Source organism: Podarcis tiliguerta, assembly GCF_965153285.1.
Source record: "Podarcis tiliguerta genome assembly, chromosome: 4".
Taxonomy (NCBI): Eukaryota; Metazoa; Chordata; class Lepidosauria; order Squamata; family Lacertidae; genus Podarcis; species Podarcis tiliguerta.
In genome coordinates, this window is record NC_139537.1 from 56,463,293 (window position 1) to 56,480,364 (window position 17,072).

General features: G+C 42.4%; 1 protein-coding gene across 26 annotated transcripts in view; it reads left to right on the forward strand.

The window, feature by feature from the left end:
* BCOR (BCL6 corepressor) overlaps positions 1-16,794 on the forward strand; it is an 86,005-nt gene extending 69,211 nt beyond the window's left edge. For all 26 annotated transcript variants that reach the window (XM_083439118.1, XM_083439104.1, XM_083439112.1 and 23 more), the window contains 5 exons: positions 5,008-5,174; positions 12,744-12,889; positions 14,784-14,861; positions 15,012-15,162; positions 15,670-16,794. In XM_083439118.1, the coding sequence (XP_083295244.1) occupies positions 5,008-5,174; positions 12,744-12,889; positions 14,784-14,861; positions 15,012-15,162; positions 15,670-15,955 (828 nt within the window). In that variant the 3' untranslated portion in view covers positions 15,956-16,794. The remainder of the gene's footprint in view (positions 1-5,007; positions 5,175-12,743; positions 12,890-14,783; positions 14,862-15,011; positions 15,163-15,669) is intronic.
* Positions 16,795-17,072: the final 278 nt, after the last annotated feature.

A 17,072-nucleotide genomic window follows, 5' to 3' on the forward strand; every position in this document is an offset into this window, starting at 1 on the left:
GTTGTAGACAGGAAATCCGAGGTTTTCTTCATGGTTTCCCCAGAGGAATGGGGTTTTGCTGGTAGAATGTGTTGCAGGCCTCAGCCTAGGAAAGTCTGTTGTCTGCCATGATACTTTGGCTGCGAGGGATATTTGCTCATACGCGTTGCGTTTCCAAATGCCCTTCTTATCTGACTGCTTTATAGAAGGACTCCCCCTGGAACATTCCTCTTCTCTTCCCCCTCCCCAATTGAAACACTTCCCAGATGAATTGTGCCCCTCCCTCCTGTTTTCTTTAAGTGATAACCTCTGGTGTTAAAGATATCTCCATAGCAACAAACAGTTTCTTTTCTCCACCCTTCCTGCCTTTCTCCAGGAAGTGGTTCTGCATTGTTTGGAAAACAAGGTCTGTGATGTAAATCACTATGACAGGGCTGGCTGTTGCGTTGTAAAGAGACTTTAGGCACATTATTCTTTCAGTGATTTCCTTTGCTGGCTTGGACGGAGGATGATGCACAGAATGCTCTGTGGATCCGTACTCATGGAACATGGATCTAGAGAGGCAGCCTGCCACACGTACTAAAGCAGCAAATGAGACATGCACACACCCCTCTCACACGCAGACACACACATTAAATAGGATTCACATTTGTACTAGGCTAGAATGCATCACTTTCTAGCTGTCACGGAAGCATTGAAAATAATTCTGTGCTTTGGTTGGTGGAAACTGAGATGACTTTATAAATAACTATGCATCTTATAAATAACAACGCACGGTTGCATGAAAATGGCATATGGGCTAGAACTGGCCAGTAGGTGTCATGGTGAATGCAGTTTTAAATTCTCTATATTGGGGTTTCCAACCCTTTTGGGCTCAGGGGCACATTTGGAAAATGTTAGAAACTGCCACGTGATGACAAAATACACGTGTTGCAGAAGAAAAGCTGGTGATGCACCAAAACCCGACAAATAACCCACATACTTCCTAAAACAAATAAAACACAAAAAGCTGAGATCTCCCTCTCCCAAGCAAAATGCTCACAATCCAACGGCAAAACCAGGCAAGGCAATCTGCATCCAAGCAAAAGAAAAATCAGTTCTCTCTCTTTCTCTTTCTCTCTCTCTCTCTCTTTGGTGATCACTCATAGCTGAGTAATATTGTCTTCCATTAACACGGTTTTAACAATGAGTCCGTACCACAAACACACAGAGTCCCCTCCAAAAAGCAGATAACCCCAACATACAAACACAGAAATCAGGTGAAACACACACCAAGAAACAAAAAAAAAATTCTGGCAAAGTGCCACCATTTGGGACCCAGAGGCTTTCCTAGTGGAAAGGGAGGTAAAAGAGCCAGGGTAGGGTGGCTTTCCAGTCAGTTTAGCATCACCAATGGTAATGAAAAAGGCTTTTTTTTTTAATAGAAAAAATTAGGAGAGTCGGGTGCAATGGTGGTCACCAAGTGGGCATCATGGTGCCTGAGGGCATCACAATGGGGAATTGGGGAATTAATGGGCATAGCCAAGGGAGTAAATAAACCAGGTAAATAAATAGAAATACTTAACTAGCTGGCCAATTGCATCACAGAAAATTCTGTTCTGCCCGCCCCCACAAACATAAAGCCTGCCCCTCTAAAATAAATCCTGGCTACACCCATATTTATATTCATCAATCTTAATTGTTCTACACAAGCTTCTGCAATGTGTTTTTTCCAGGATTCCCAATTTCAGATCCAAACTAGTCATGTGCTATCAGCCACATGTTGTGGAATTCGACAGAGAAGGCTGAGATTTCTATGAATTGAATAAATCATGTTTAAAGAGTTAATGAGGCATTTAATTAATTAACCATAAAACTCTACATTGTTACATCTCATGGTTAATGACACTGGATGAAATCCACTGGGAACTTCTCTAGTTCTGTGGCAAGAGGCTGAGTGTATGCAGAATGGGTGCCCTCCTTCAGGGATCTTCGTGCAGATTGAATGAATGGGAGTTAAGCAAAGGCATGTGCTGGGGGTTTATGGGGTGGGGTTGGGGGAATGACAACTAGCCCTGACAATTTCTGACGTACGTGTCACTTAAATATAGGCAAATGCTTATTGCCTGTTGATTTAAAACTCGGAATTAGTCCCGAGTTTTCTGTGCTAATGTTTTTTGTTTGAAAGCCAAAACTCTGGATGGTCCACAGCTCAGTGTGGCACAATGCATAGATTGGGCACAGAAAGAGGCCCAGGGTGCATCTAGATAAGGTCTTGCAATCTCAAATGGATCATTTAGACATGCAAATGGTTCATTTGCAACCTTAATGAATTTTCTGCAGAAGGGATAAATCCAGCTTAAATGGAGAAAAATAAGGGCTGAACAATTAGATGCCAATGACATTGTGTGGCCTCTGTGAATTGCTTGCATGGATGAGCTCCATTGATCCCACAACACTGTCAGTCCCTGGGATTTCCAGGCAATGGATTTGGGGTTGCAAGGCTGAGAAAGAGCTAGTTGTCGAGCTTAGCTCTGTTGCAGAGTCTCTGCCAGCCAGAGTAGATGATGCAAGCTAGCTGGACCAATGGCCTGATTCATTACAAGGCAGTTTCATATGTTTAAAAGCACCCTTTTTTTAGTTCAGTTTAAAATTAAACAAGTGGCAGTTGTTTGTACTAACAAACTGCCCACTCACAGATGATTTGGTACTGTTTCTGCAAGCCAGAAATGGAAGGAAATGTATGAAACAACTTTCCCCAGATTTTTATATTTTAATTGAATTATATTGCTCATGTCGGTGCTGTTAATCCCAGCCTGCTGTTTGGACCAGCAGAGAAAAGCCTGGGTACCAGACTGACAGATTCCATCATGGCTGGCATTGGGGTGGGGTGGGGTGGGCAGGGAACACTATCTGGGAGAGCCTTTTAAGTCTTCCCCATTTTGACAAGACAGACCTTGTTCATAGTATGTGGCTGAAGCACTTAGTAATCCTAAAAGTCATATGACTGGACTTCTTTCTTTAGCTTGGACAGCCAGTTCATTAGATTCCTGCGATCCACTTTAACCTGGTTAGCAAAGGCCTGCTACACGAACAGCTTCATGCTGTATCCTAGCTACCAACTCCTCAGGTCGGGTATGTGAAGAGTGCAGATTACTGTGGGCTTTCCGGCAGATTTGGAACTGCAAGGATAAGTCTGCGGCGCTGGGGAAATGGGCTTCCTGCATTTCACAAAGTGGACTCTAGTCCGTGGAAGCTTATGCCGTAATAAAATAGGCGCCACAATGCTCTTTATTCTCTTTTCTTCTCTCTGCCTTTACTTGAGAACAAAATGGTTAACTGAACTTGTGAAGGGTCCTGCTAAATTGACAGCATTTGTATCGGGTTCCTTTCACAGCACTTTGTCACCTACTGAGGGCCAATAGAACAGGATCTGCTACCCCAGGCCTTTGTTCCAGGTGACTGAAGGATCACAGTCTCATTTTTGCAAAACCGCTTTGGTCCCCACCCCCCCTTACAGTCATGCGGTATACACGTTTTATTTAATAAAAGAACTAATGAAATGTTTCCATGACTGTCAAGAGCTTGGGAAATTTGCCTGTGAGCTTGATTGTGTTATCACTATTGCCAAAGCACTACCTTGGGTTCCATGGTGCAAGAAAGGAAAGATATAAATCCTGGGGTTGGGCTAGATGACCCTTGGGATCCCTCCCAACTCTACATTCCTATGAAAATGTAAGGAGTGTGTATGTGAGACACACACTCCCAATCAATTATCTTGGTCGTTCTTGTTTCCATAAAGGCATCTCAAATCAGTGATAAAAATGTATACAAAGGCCACAGTATTTAGACTAGTCCTTACCTTACCTTGGTGGCGCTGTGGTCTAAACCACAGAGCCTAGGGCTTGCCGATCAGAAGGTAGGTGGTTTGAATCCTCGCGACAGGGTGAACTCCCGTTGCTCGGTCCCTGCTCCTGCCCACCTAGCAGTTTGAAAGCTCATCAAAGGGCAAGTAGATAAATAGGTACCGCTCTGACGGGAAGGTAAATGGTGTTTCCGTACACTGCTCTGGTTCACCAGAAGCAGCTTAGTCATGCTGGCCACATGACCCGGAAGCTGTACGCCGGCTCCCTCAGCCAATAAAGAGAGATGAGCGCCGCAACCCCAGAGTCATCCACGACTGGACCTAATGGTCAGGGGTCCCTTTACCTTTACTCCTTACCTTACCTCATGGCAAATTTCCATCTGGCACTGCAATGTGCACAGACCATACCCTGTGTAGTCCAGCATCATGATGTTGTGTTTCTTTGTTCATGCTAGTGGCTGCCATTGGCATGGAGCAGAGGCAGGGAAACTCACAACATGATGGCTGCTCCATGTCTTCATGGTGTTTGTACACATTGTGGCTCTGGGGTGAAACTAGTGACCCCAGGGAGCAGTTGAGGCACAGATAAGTTAAAGTATAGATCAGCTCTAACATTATTTGGAAGGAATTAAGATTTCAGTAGTTAATATACAGGATGCTGCAAAGAGGTTTAGTCGAACAAAAGTAGAAGCTGACCTGTTTTCTTCAGAATCTAAAAGAAGAGAAAGGTTTATCATTATACTTTCAGCGGCTAACAACGTTCCATTCTTCCATAGGGGAAATATTCAGGGTTACAATAGCAGCTGTAAAATGTTGGCATCGCCAAGGCACCCTTCTGTTAGTTTGGAAAGTTACTTGTAGTATGTGGACACCCTACATCACAATCTTAAGTATGTTATTTGCATATTCATTCTGCTCCTGAGACTTGCTTATAAATAAATGGCTTGAGATGCGGAGCTGTTTTGGTTCTCTGAATCTTCCTTTGGGGGCTAGTGGCTTGTTTTGTTTTTCTAAGTTTCGACTTCTTCAGCGGGGAGAAGAGCTGTATGGTTTCTTCCCTTCTTCCTTTTGTTACTCCTTAATAGCCCAATGAGAAGGGTATTCCCAGCATGTTAAAGTAAAGGTATGCATGTCTCCACAGCAACAAACAACATGGTCTGTTTTCTCTTGCTTCTCTTTTCCAGGAAGTGGTTCTGTATTGTTTGGAAAACAAAGTCTGTGATGTAAATCATCGTGACAATGCTGGTTATTGTGCCCTGCATGAGGCCTGTGCCAGAGGCTGGCTGAGCATTGTGCGACATCTCCTAGAATATGGAGCCGATGTGAACTGCAGCGCTCAGGATGGAACTAGGTTAGCAACACTTCAGTTACTAAGAGTAAATGGCCACTGCTTTTGTCCCGCATTAATACACAGCTGGGTTGATGTCACCAATGGCTTTGAAATTATGTTTAAAAGAAATGTCGCTTTTCTCCAACAGTTGAGGCCTGGAGTCTCTCAAACTTCCGGAACTTGCTAATTGCATTCTACTGCATAAAATTGGGTTCCTCAAAAAATGCTGTGTCCTCCTTTTGCAAATTTAGGCTGCATATCTATCCACATTTAAATCCTACTGGAAACAATATAGCCTGGTTTTGTGGGAGGTCCAGGTGGCTAGTCACTCACAATTCTTGTTCTGGTATTCGAGAAACTATACTGGACAATAGCATTCTGCTAAGAATTTCTGATATATTCCTCCCCTCACCCTACCTTGTACGCTTTAATTTTCTGTGTTAATTCTCTTTGTTATGTGCCTAACTCTTTTTCCATTAGGAAACTGTTTGTGGCTATAATTGTTATAGGAATAGGATCTCTTGCAGTTTTACTGAACAGTTGTAAGATACTACTTTTTAGTCCTGTTTATATCTTACTTATACTTCTAAATATCTTTTAAAATATCAAACTGGTCAAAAGTGCAAGTAATTTGTACACACACCTTATAATTTAGTGTACAACATTGCTTAATTTTACTCATTCTTAGTGATATGCAGGCAAATCACTTTCTTCAACTTTTTATCCTTCTACCCCTGCCCTCAAATGGCGATGTCTTTTTCTAATTATTAAGTCCTTCCTCTTTTTCTTTTTGATTCACTAAACATTTCTGTGCATAATGTTGATAATTGTTGCTTTTAAATAATTGTTGCTTTTAAATTACTGTACTAAGATACAAGATGAAGGGTGCCTTTTAGAGTTCTTCCATGTTAATGTTTTATCATTTACCACCAAACCTGATAGCCCAAGGACATTAAATTAGCATGTCTGTGAGCCAAGAGCTCTTAAGTTATTGGTCTTTGCCTATCAACTTGCAATAGTCAAAAGATTTCAAGAAACACACCAAAGATTTAATCTTGGTTAAGGTGGCCTATTACTCTTGAGCACTCTGTCATTATCACCTTATCAGGTCTATAGGAACATGCTTCCTGGAAGGAAGAACAGTGAAAGAGGCTTGGACAAGGGGGTCAGCCTCTTTCCTTTGGTCTTAGGCCCACCCCCTGGCCATCCATCCATTGTCCTCTCTGGCCTAGGGTGGGTCAAAGGCCTGCCCAAGCAGGTGGGTGGCATTGTCCCTTCTCCCCATCTAACTAAATCTCTGAGGCTGGGCAGCCCCCCCCCCTGTGTGGGGTTTTTTATTGAGCGGGTCAAGCCACTCAGACCTCCTTAGCACCATAAAAAGAAGGTGCTTGTATCTCCTTGAAAACTGGAGATTCGGCAGCCGCTTCTTTTCTATAATGTGCAAAGCTCCAGGACCATAATTCAGCGGTAGACAGCACCTGTTTTGCATGCAGAAAGTCTCAGGTTCAACCCCCCGGGTAGGACGGGGAATGTCCTCCTGTCTCAGACCCCAGAGAGCTTCTGCTGGTCATCACATAGACCATACAGAACTAGATAGGCCCAATGGCCTGACTTTGGGTAAGGCAGCGGGTTCTTATGCTTCTACATTAGCACTGTTTCTTAACACCAGCTTCCTGAGCATTTCTTACATGGCTGAAGGTTGACATACCCTTTCACCTACCAAGCACCAGAATCTCTCATTGCTTAGTGCTAGGGTGCCCTCTACCTGCCCTCCCACGATGTAGGAGCAGCAACCACTGGATTAAGTACACACCCACCACCCTCCTTGCATGGGCCTTCCATTTCCATCCTTTGCTGCCGCATGATGTGCTGTGAAGTGGAGCTCAGCAGATGCATTTGTCTCCCTTTCCTGCTGGACCGGAGAATCAAATCCGCAATGTTCTGCCTCTACATTTTCCTCTCCCATGTATTTGAACGTGACTTCCATGGCTCCCCACTCCATCACGAAAGTGACACAGGCGACAGCAGGAAGGAAGTGCACGTGTATGTCTGGGTTTAACGGTGCTCTTATCAAGGTAGCAGGCGCAGATTCAGAGCCCCCAAGCAGCAATGCAATGGTATTCTGCATTACTGTTTTTTTTTTTTTTACCGTAAATCAATGCTTTGCTATGGAAAACCAATGTATGAACCATCCTATGGCAAAGTGAATATGGCATCAGCAGTGCTAGCATTGCATAGAACGAGGTTGTGCAAACTCTGTAATTTGATGTTGACAAGGAAAGGAAATGCAAATTATCAGTGGGCATGTTTGAATTGGGGATCCCAGCAACCACAGAATTTAAAACAGGGGGAGAGGGTACTTTGAGATCTCAGCACAACTCTGTAGAACAGGCTTCCTCAAACTCGGCCCTCCATATGTTTTTGGCCTACAACTCCCATGATCCCTAGCTAGCAGGACCAGTGGTCAGGGATGCTGGGAATTGTAGTGTCAAAACATCTGGAGGGCCGAGTTTGAGGAAGCCTGCTGTAGAATCCATGCAATGGGACCACTTGGTGCAAACCACATTGCAAGGTTTTGTACGTTCACCAGCTGTGGTATAGAAATCCTGTGTCCATGCGCTGTTTTCAGTGGTGAGAGTTTGTCTTCCATGATTCACATGCCATCCCCACAACAGCTACTCTCCTGGAACTATAGTATTCTGGGAGCTGCCGTCTCCTGAGAATGAGCCTAGCAAGCATGTTATGGTCTCCAGGCTGGCACCTCTCCTCATATTTGTGACTTAAGTGTGTAGCAGTGTAGCACAGAAAGGCATCGGTATTAGCCTTCAAACAGCTGCTAGTAGTCAGTTTATCTTGACCTATTAAGTCCTCTTTGTCTTGGGCCCAGCAGGCCCATCAAACACTCCTCTCTCTCTCTCAAGATTTGCCAAAGAGGCCCCACCCTACTAAAAAGCTAGTATCATTTCAAGGGGGAATGTCTGTGAAGGAGCAGATCAAGGCTGTCTTCTTTCTTTAGAGACAGGTCTTCCAAGTATGGCTTTTGTTGCACTTCGATTGTTTTTAGATAGTACAAATTCACTCATTCAACAGAGATTATATATATAAAATGCAATCAGATTCACTCGTTCAACAGAGATTATGTATATAAAATACAATCAGAATCTATCGGGTCCTTGACTGTTCTGAATTTTAAAGAAACAGGAAATAAATTCAGGCTCCTCGCAACAATTTGTCACTGCCCCAAGGATATGCTGAAGCAGAAACACCCTCCCATGTTCCTAGTGAGACGTGGCTTGTTGTCTGGATAAGCCCCAAAATGGTTGGTGTGTTGAACAGCGTGTGTAGGATTGCATCCCCAAATCATCCACATATAGGAGCTGGGAGAAAATCCAGTAGGGTTTTCTGCCCTGTTCCATCTGACGTGCAACTTGATCTGTCCTCTGTAAGTGTCCTTGAGAGTTTTGAGAGTTCTCATCGGATGTCTTTCTATTTATCTGTAATCTTGAACCTTTCGTGCACTTATCAGAGTGGGAAGTGGAAGGACCCCAGCTTCTCATTCCCTACTTTCACAATCCCACTCCCCTTCCGTGCGGTTTTAAAATTTGCTGCTGAGATGCATTTGTTTTTATGAAATTCCTAATTCCCTTCACAGTAACAAATGCATGTGCTTGAATGAGCTACCATCTCACTCAGATTCACATTGATGTGGCTACAGATGCTGAAAAGCCACGACTCATCATGCCAGGCCACTTATGCCTTTCATTTCCCCCAACCTGGTGCCCTCCAGATGTTTTGAATTAAAACTCATTAGCCCCAGCCAGAAGTTGTAGTCCAAAACACATTTGTGGCTGGCAGGACAGGGCTGTGTTGCTTCCAAACCCTGCACTTCACTGCCAGTTACTGAGAAGAGGAGCGGCAAGGCGTGTGTGTATGTGTGTGTGGTGTGGGCTGCAGCATCAGGAACATCTGCATCCGCACTGAGCTCCCCTGCCGCCTTGTCCCTCCCTCTTGCAGCTGCCAAACACATCTGGAGGGGAGCTGCTTTGGCTGCATTTGACCCACCGGCTTCTCCTTCTCTCCTTTCCCATTTCATCAGTGAAATAACCTATTGTTATCAATTCATATATTTGCATACTGCTTAATAGTAAATCAGTTTCTAAGCAGTTTACAAAATAACAAATGACAGCATGTATATATATAACAAACAACGAACCTGGGAAAAACTAGTATTTATACAATACAAAACAACAACACAGTGCCATATAAAACAAAATCTACCCAAAGCAAAAACCCAGCAGCACGTTTTGGAAAAAATCTTAAGAGTCAGGGACTGCTTCCCTCTTCAGCCTCCATCTTGCCATTTTCACATTGTGATTGGCAGCTGTGTGTGTTAAGGGTTAGGAAGATGAATGTGATTTTTTAAATGGGCAGTTTTCAAGCAGCTTGTGGGGGGCAGGTCTCACCTTAAAAGTTGGGCATCATAAAAGTGTCTTCAATTCACCCCACGCCACCCCAAGGAACTAGACTTTTTCACAGGAAAGTATACATACTCTATTTACTTACAACTATGTATGACTTGTTTTATATATTGGTATATATTTTTTCTAGGCAATACTCTTCCATTTATTATGCCTCTCATAATTATATTATATTATATTCTTATCTTATCTTATCTTATCTTATCTTATCTTATCTTATCTTATCTTATCTTATCCTGTTGCCCTGACCTTCCATGTTACTATCTCTGCACAGCAATCATGATGGCAGATAGATTTAGCCCATTTTCCTTTAAGAGAGGAACATGGCAAAACACCTTCGTGTTTTTTTCTTACTGTAGGTCTGCTGGCTCATGAGCTGACATCCTGTAACAGCTAATTTTTATGAGAGGAGCGGGGTGGGACATTGCCACTAGGTTACACCTAACCTAATGTTCTTCAGGGGAAGCCTTGCACTGAGATATTAAAAACCGCCAACCAAATCAAGAGGTCACTTATGTCATGTGAAATATCTTGTCCGGTAAATGGACCAGGGCAATTTAGCTAGTGGTGTGTGTAGAGCTTCATGGGAAGGGCCTAGCTTGATAAACTTGTTTTGGATGCCAGGGGCATGGGAAGTTGTAATTAAAGGTATGGCATCTGAGCATATGCAGAGTGCCTTTCCCTTAGCACTCCGTGACTTCCCTCTCCCACTATATATATTTGGATTCTAGATCAAAAGGTTCAGCTTCCCCACAGCTTAAACTATGGTGAACTGCATCCCACTCGCACAACCATTGCTCAATTTCTGTTTCTGTATGGATATTTAACTTCTCTGCAACCTGATACTGAAGCTGCCCTGTCCTGTTTGATGCCCCAAAATACCACTGTGCTTCTTTGGTGCTTGGTAGCTGCTGTAGATTAAATGAACCAAAAGATGGTGTTGTGCATGTAATCTCAACCACTAAGAAACTTAAAATGAGTTTACCTAGCTATGTGGTCCAATATTAACTAGTCTTATATTTACTTTAGGGTGGCTTTATTATTACTTGCTGGATATATAAAATGTTTGCTAGTATAATCTCTCCCTTGCCTCCTTGCTCCTGTTGTCGCTTTCCATTACTTCTAAGTTTGCTCCCCATTCAGTTTTACGTAGCCTCTTTCCTGTCCTCTGGCTCTCATACACTAAGATGGAGCCTGTCAATGGGGTCAGGAAACCCAGACAACTTGGTTAGCCACTGGTTGGTGTGTGTGTGTTAAGAGAGATTGGGTTATGAGGCCTGAAGAGCAGCTGCTTCCTGTGCTGGCTGCCTGCAACAGCTGAGATAGGAAGCAGTTCTTGCAGGTCGTGAGGCTGGTGGGAGGATGAATGAAGCTACAGCCTAGGAAAGGCAGCTGCTGTTGAGAGTGATGTGATCTCTATAGGCAGGGAGCCGGGGAGCGACTGCAGTAGAACCGACTCTGTGTGCCGCAGCCATAATGGGAACTCAGGCCAAGTCTTCCCCCAGAGGAATTACCATGAGCACAGCGGGGTCTTTCAGTATCTCCCCCTCTCTTAAGCCTGAGCAGGTGTGCATGCCTTGTGGTCTTGAGGTACTCCTGTTTTCTGTACCAGAAAAAAACCTGCTCTCTCGTTTAAAACTGGGAGAAAGCACTCGCTAGATCAGAGTTGCACAGATTTGCTGGATAAATTTTGCCCTTTCTAGAAGTGGCAAGGACTGGGATTTCTAAAGCGTTTCCCCAGTTCATAGGGGCATCCAGTTTTTGCTTTCGTCGGCCTTGTTTTGCTGGTCACCAATCTAAAGGTTGCAGGCATCTCTCTGTCTCTGAATGGCATGATGCCCATATGCACTTCTGGGGGGAATTTGTGCAAAATACGTGTGTTGCTGCTTCATTGCACTGGTGTAGATGCTTTGCCAGGCCATTAAGGTTGTCTGCTTAGCTCCCTGTGCTGCTGCGTTTGCCTCCTATACAGCAAATGTGTGGAAGACAGTTGTATATTCAGTGCACAGCAGCCCTGAACAATTTGCCATTCCCAAACAAATGCAGCCCCCCAGCTCTGCATGCTGCCTGCCAAGTTCTTCACAATCCCGTTTTTACTATCCTAGGCAAACAGCAAGAGCAGGAATTTTATTGTCTCCCTAGTTGGTGGCTTTCAAAACCTGTGCTGCTCTGCTTATAGCAAATCTGTATATAGCTCATAACTTCCTACTTTCTGTGCATTTGAAGCTTAAGACCTCAGCCCTAAATAAAAGTGTGTGTGTGAAAATCTTAGGAATTATTGTGCATTTAGAGTTGGCACATTATGTTCTGAAATAGCTCAGCTGGTAGAGCATGAGACTCTTAGTTTCAGGGTCATAAGTTAGGCCCATGTTAGGCAAAAGATTCCTGCATTGCAAGGGGTTTGACTAGATGACACTTGTAGTCCCTTCCAACTCTTATGTTTCTATGAATTCAGGAATGTTGCTCTCCTAAGCTAGCTCCAGGTTTTTATGTGCAGGAAGGAGGCTGGCAGTAGAGCCTTCCAGTCCTATTTTGTTATCAGACATATGGGGAAAACTAAGAAAAGTTTTTTTGAGTGTTGAAAGTGTTTCCCCTTGCATTTGTATCATCACAGCCAGCTTCATATCCAAGTCTAACACTGATGATCATGGCCATATACATACACACATACACAAATGCACCCTGTACACACATACACCCACACCCAGACCACCTTGCATAGCCCTGTACAACAATTTTATTAAGTGACCTCAAGGTACCAAACATGGAAGCTGAATAGAATTCGGTGGTTGTTAAAAATTGGAGTTTGTTTAAAAGATGAGATTGAAGTTACTTGGTCAAAGTGATCACAGTAGGGATTCATCTCTGGTGCCTATCTTTAAGGGAGCATGCCATTTAATATAGTATGTGTATTCATTTGCCATGTAAGCTTTGTTTACTTCCTGAAGTTAACATTTCATTTTAAAATGTTGAGACAAGCAATTAGTAGATGGTCACCCACCATACCTTATGATAAAGATAATGGTGTTTTTGCTTCAGATGGAAACAAAACGTGTCTTGGTACAGTATGTGAATTTAAATGAAGGTCTCCTTTCCCCCTTCCTGCCCCCAGGCCTGTTCATGATGCTGTGGAAAATGATCACCTGGAAATTGTCCGATTACTACTTTCGTATGGTGCTGATCCAACGCTTGCAACGTACTCTGGTCGAACGATTGTGAAAATGACACACAGCGAACTAATGGAAACGTTTCTAACAGGTGTGCAACACTATTACTTTGTTTCTTTGTTTATGGAAGTCATCGGTCAGACTACTGACCAGGGCAAGACAGTTGAAGCCTATAAAAGCAATTCTGGTATGACTGCAGTGGATACCAATTAGTTTCTGGGTTCAGTTCAAAGTGCTTGTTTTTACTCAAGATCCCGGTACCCAAATTGCTGCTTCTCTGTAGAGGAACTTACCTGGGCCTGTGTTTGACATTTGAGGCAAACCTCTGAGGGAGGTGTGGAGGGTAGCAGCACGGGAATGGGCCTTTTCATTGGTGGCTCCCTGCTTGTGGAATGCTGTCATAAGGGAGGCCTGCCTGATGCTGTCAGTATCCATTTTTAGATGCTAGGCAAAAACATTTCTATTCACTCAAGCTTTTTGCCTCTTAATATGGAGGGTATTAAGTATATCTCTCTTTTTTGCTCATCTTAGTGGATTGAGTTCATCTGCCACATACATGGTGTGCTCTTTAGGTTTTTATTTCTACTTTGTTTTAATGTTTGCTTTGCGATGTGAGTCCCTTTGGGTCATTTTTTTGGTGAAAAACGCAACTAATAAATGCAACAGGTAAATAAATAATTTTCTACCAAAGTCGATGACTCATCTTAGGGAACAGCAATACAAACTCAGGCTGTAAAATTTAGTCCATTAATTGGCTAGTTTAGAACAGAAATACAGGTCTTTTAGGACTTCAGAAGCACTGTTATGAAAACATAACCACTATGTTATATAATAATATGCCATTGGATTTAGGCTGCAACCATCAATACATTTATGAGAGAGCCAGACCCAGGATTGTGCTGTTAGCTGCATTAAAAGATGCAGTATCAACAACTTGGTCTTGCTAGCAGGTCAAAGGGTCTTTCCCACCCATCTGGCAAAAGTGGTGAGGGTAAAATTACAATCCTTTGGGGCTCTGGTGGGATGAAATGCAAAATTCAGGGGAGTTTACAGCAAGAAGGCAGAGATTTACTATGGTCCATATGCTTCTTTTCCTTCCTGCCTAGCAAAGCTTCATGCAGCTGGGAGTATTTGAACCGTTTTCTACAGAGCAGCCCAGCTCACTGTAATAGGCTTTGTTTCCTTTCCTTTTTTAAAAAATAAAATAAAATCCTGCCTATTTAAAGGGTTACTTTTAGGGTTCCAAGGGTTACTTTTGAGGCAGTTAAGAATTAAAACAAAACAAAATAATAAAACCTAATCAAAACCAGCAATGATAAATAAATAAATAACAAGCAGTATAAAATCAAAGAAAAGCAGGCCTGGAGCAATAAAACAAGGTACAAGCAGAAGGACTTGATACTCTGAAAGGTCAGATCAGATGCTGTTCAAAAGCCTAAGGAACATGACTTGATATTGCCTGGTACCTAAAAGATAATAAGGAAGATGTTAAGCACATGTGCTGGGGAGGGACTTGCAAAGTTTGGGCACAGCCACTGAAAAGGTCCCCTCTCTGGTAGCTACTCCTCTAACCTCAGAATAATGTAGGGATGTCTGGAAAAGTGTCTTTGAGGCTGGGTGAGTTCATATAGAGCACATGTAATCTATAGCAAGATTAATCTAAGGTCATTGTAGCCTCTGTGTTCAGAGGCTGTTATAGGAATGTGCCAAATGAGAATGCCGAGGACAGGAATGGAAAAGGACAGAAGAGATAAGTAGGTGGAAACAGGAGAAGGGTTTTAGAAAGGAAGTAAGATGAGAGATAATGTCTCATTTGGGCATCTGTAGTGGTCTGATCAATAAAACAGATTGCATTGTATTCGAGAGCTTTGCAAAAGCAAAACTTCTTAGAGTATGAATATTGTGACGCTTTATGACAAGATTGTCTGCAAAACTTGCCGACATTTTGTTTTGACTAAATTTGTTGTTATTGTTGCTGCCCCTAGAGTACTTGACTGACCTGCAAGGTCGAAGTGTCGATGACCCTGGCTTGTCCTGGGACTTCTATGGCAGCTCTGTGTGCGGTGAGCAAACATTCCTTTTTTGTATTATGCATGGGGTTTTTTGTGTGGGTGGGTGTATAGGAGGTGCAGGTGGAAAGCCACGCAAGATGCACATTTTACTGTATGTTTCACGCTGGTTCTCATTTCTTTTTCTCTTTTTCTTTTAAATAGAGCCAAAGGGGGAAACAGGTTTTGACATCCTATCTAATCCACCTGGCTCAAGTGATGAGGATGAAGATGGTCTCAGTGACATCTTTGAGTTTGAATTTTCAGATGTACCTCTGTTGCCATGCTATAACATCCAAGTGTCTCTTTCTCAAGGGTAAGGAAATGGAGATGGTATAAATATTTGAGGTAGTTGTGAAGTCTTGTAATTTTCATGTAGCTTCTCTAAATGAGCTTTGTGATTCTTTTGTCATTGGTTTTGGCGGAAATGGGCATTGGCTTGCATTTTTTATTTATATTCAGCTTCTGGGAGGGTACAATCCACCCATTGAAATTGTTTGTGATGATTTTGTGTGTCTGTATCTGCATGGATTGTGTGCTGATTTAGAGCTACATGCAGAACAAAATCCACTCCTGTATTTCGAACTGTTATTAAATGTCCCCATTCCTGTCAACTGGCTACTTAAGAGTTCTTTTCACATTTTTGCAAGGTCCAAGTAAAGTATACAGCATTGGCTGCCTGACGTAGAGCTCTTTCTCGTCAATATCACAAAAAAAGGGAATGTGGCCAGTTACGCAGTTATTACTGACATAATTGAAATGGCTGAAGCCTTTGTGCCATCTTACTGGTAATTTGAACTTCTTTCTTTACTTTGTTCTATAGACCACGGAATTGGTTGCTGCTTTCTGATGCAGCAAAGAGGCTGAAAATGTCGCCCCGGATATTTCGTAGCAGTTTCCCAAGCGTGGAAGTTGTCAGCATCATGGAGGCGGAATTTTTCAAACAGGTATCTTTGAGTCAGCTGTTCTCTTGCCAAAAGGATCTAGAAGCTTTCAACCCGGAAGGCAAGGAAATGCTGGACTTGGTGGAATATACAAGTGAGCTACGGACTTTGCTGGGAGCTTCACTCGAGTGGTTGCATCCAGATGAGGATATGGATCATTGGTGAACTTCCAGGCCGCTTTAATGTACAGTTCTCTGTAAAGTTATGTCTTTATGTATATGTGTTAATGCCACCAGTTCTGTAAATAAAGGACACTGTTAAATAAGATACCTTTCCTTTATATACATATTATAAATATATAAATAAATTCCAGATGGGTGGACTTTTGGAAGATTTCTTTTTCTTTTTTTTTAGAGATGTCATTCAGTTTTTACAAATTGTTATATAATATTCCTTCAAATGCACACAAACTTTGGTATAAATTTGTTTTTACTTGGGACTTTTTTTTTAAATAAAGGAAGTGGTTTTGCTTCACACAAAGCTTTGGTTTCACAGGAGATGCCTGTGACAGGCAGTGTGATCAAAGTCATATGGTTGTCTTGGGAGACTGTATTGGGTAAGGCACTTCATAAAATTTTCATTTTTGTTTACAAAGTTGCCTGCTTTGGCCAGGTAAACCCTATTGAATATAATTCAATAGACTGTAATATAAATTTAAAACATATCCATGCGCATCAGCTAGTTGTGTGAACTTTTATATCTTAATTTAAAAGATGTGAAATTTAGTTTTCACAAGGCAAACTGGATTGTTTATATATATATATGTATGTTTAAACATTTGATGCTCTTTATTTAAAAGAAGACTTTGAACTATTTTTTCTGTATCTTGTAAAATATTGAAAACTAACATATGTTGAGGTTAAAACTGTACAGAAGCTAAATCTTTTCTGAATTGTGTGTTTATGTTTGAGATCCGTGTTTTAACTTTGTAAGTAAATTCTTCTGCCTTTGTATTTATATTTTACAAAAAAAACCCTTAAAGGCAATAAAACTGTTGAAAACTATATTGATGTAACTTGGTTTTGTGCATGACCCTCAAGTGAACTAGGGGCCCTATCCAACCCCAGCCGCCACCCATGCCTTCATAGGAGTAAAGCTGCACCAGAAATTTCCCATATCCCCCTAGCTGCTCCTTATGGTACAGGTTTGTCTTCTAAAAACACCTTGTCACCATTTTGAATAGAGCAGAACTGGGCAGTGTTGCAATTTCAAAACTGCTGGTGGTCACAGTGCAGTGACAGAAGGAGAGGTACCTTTTAGCCTTCGTTGTCAAAAGGCAGCA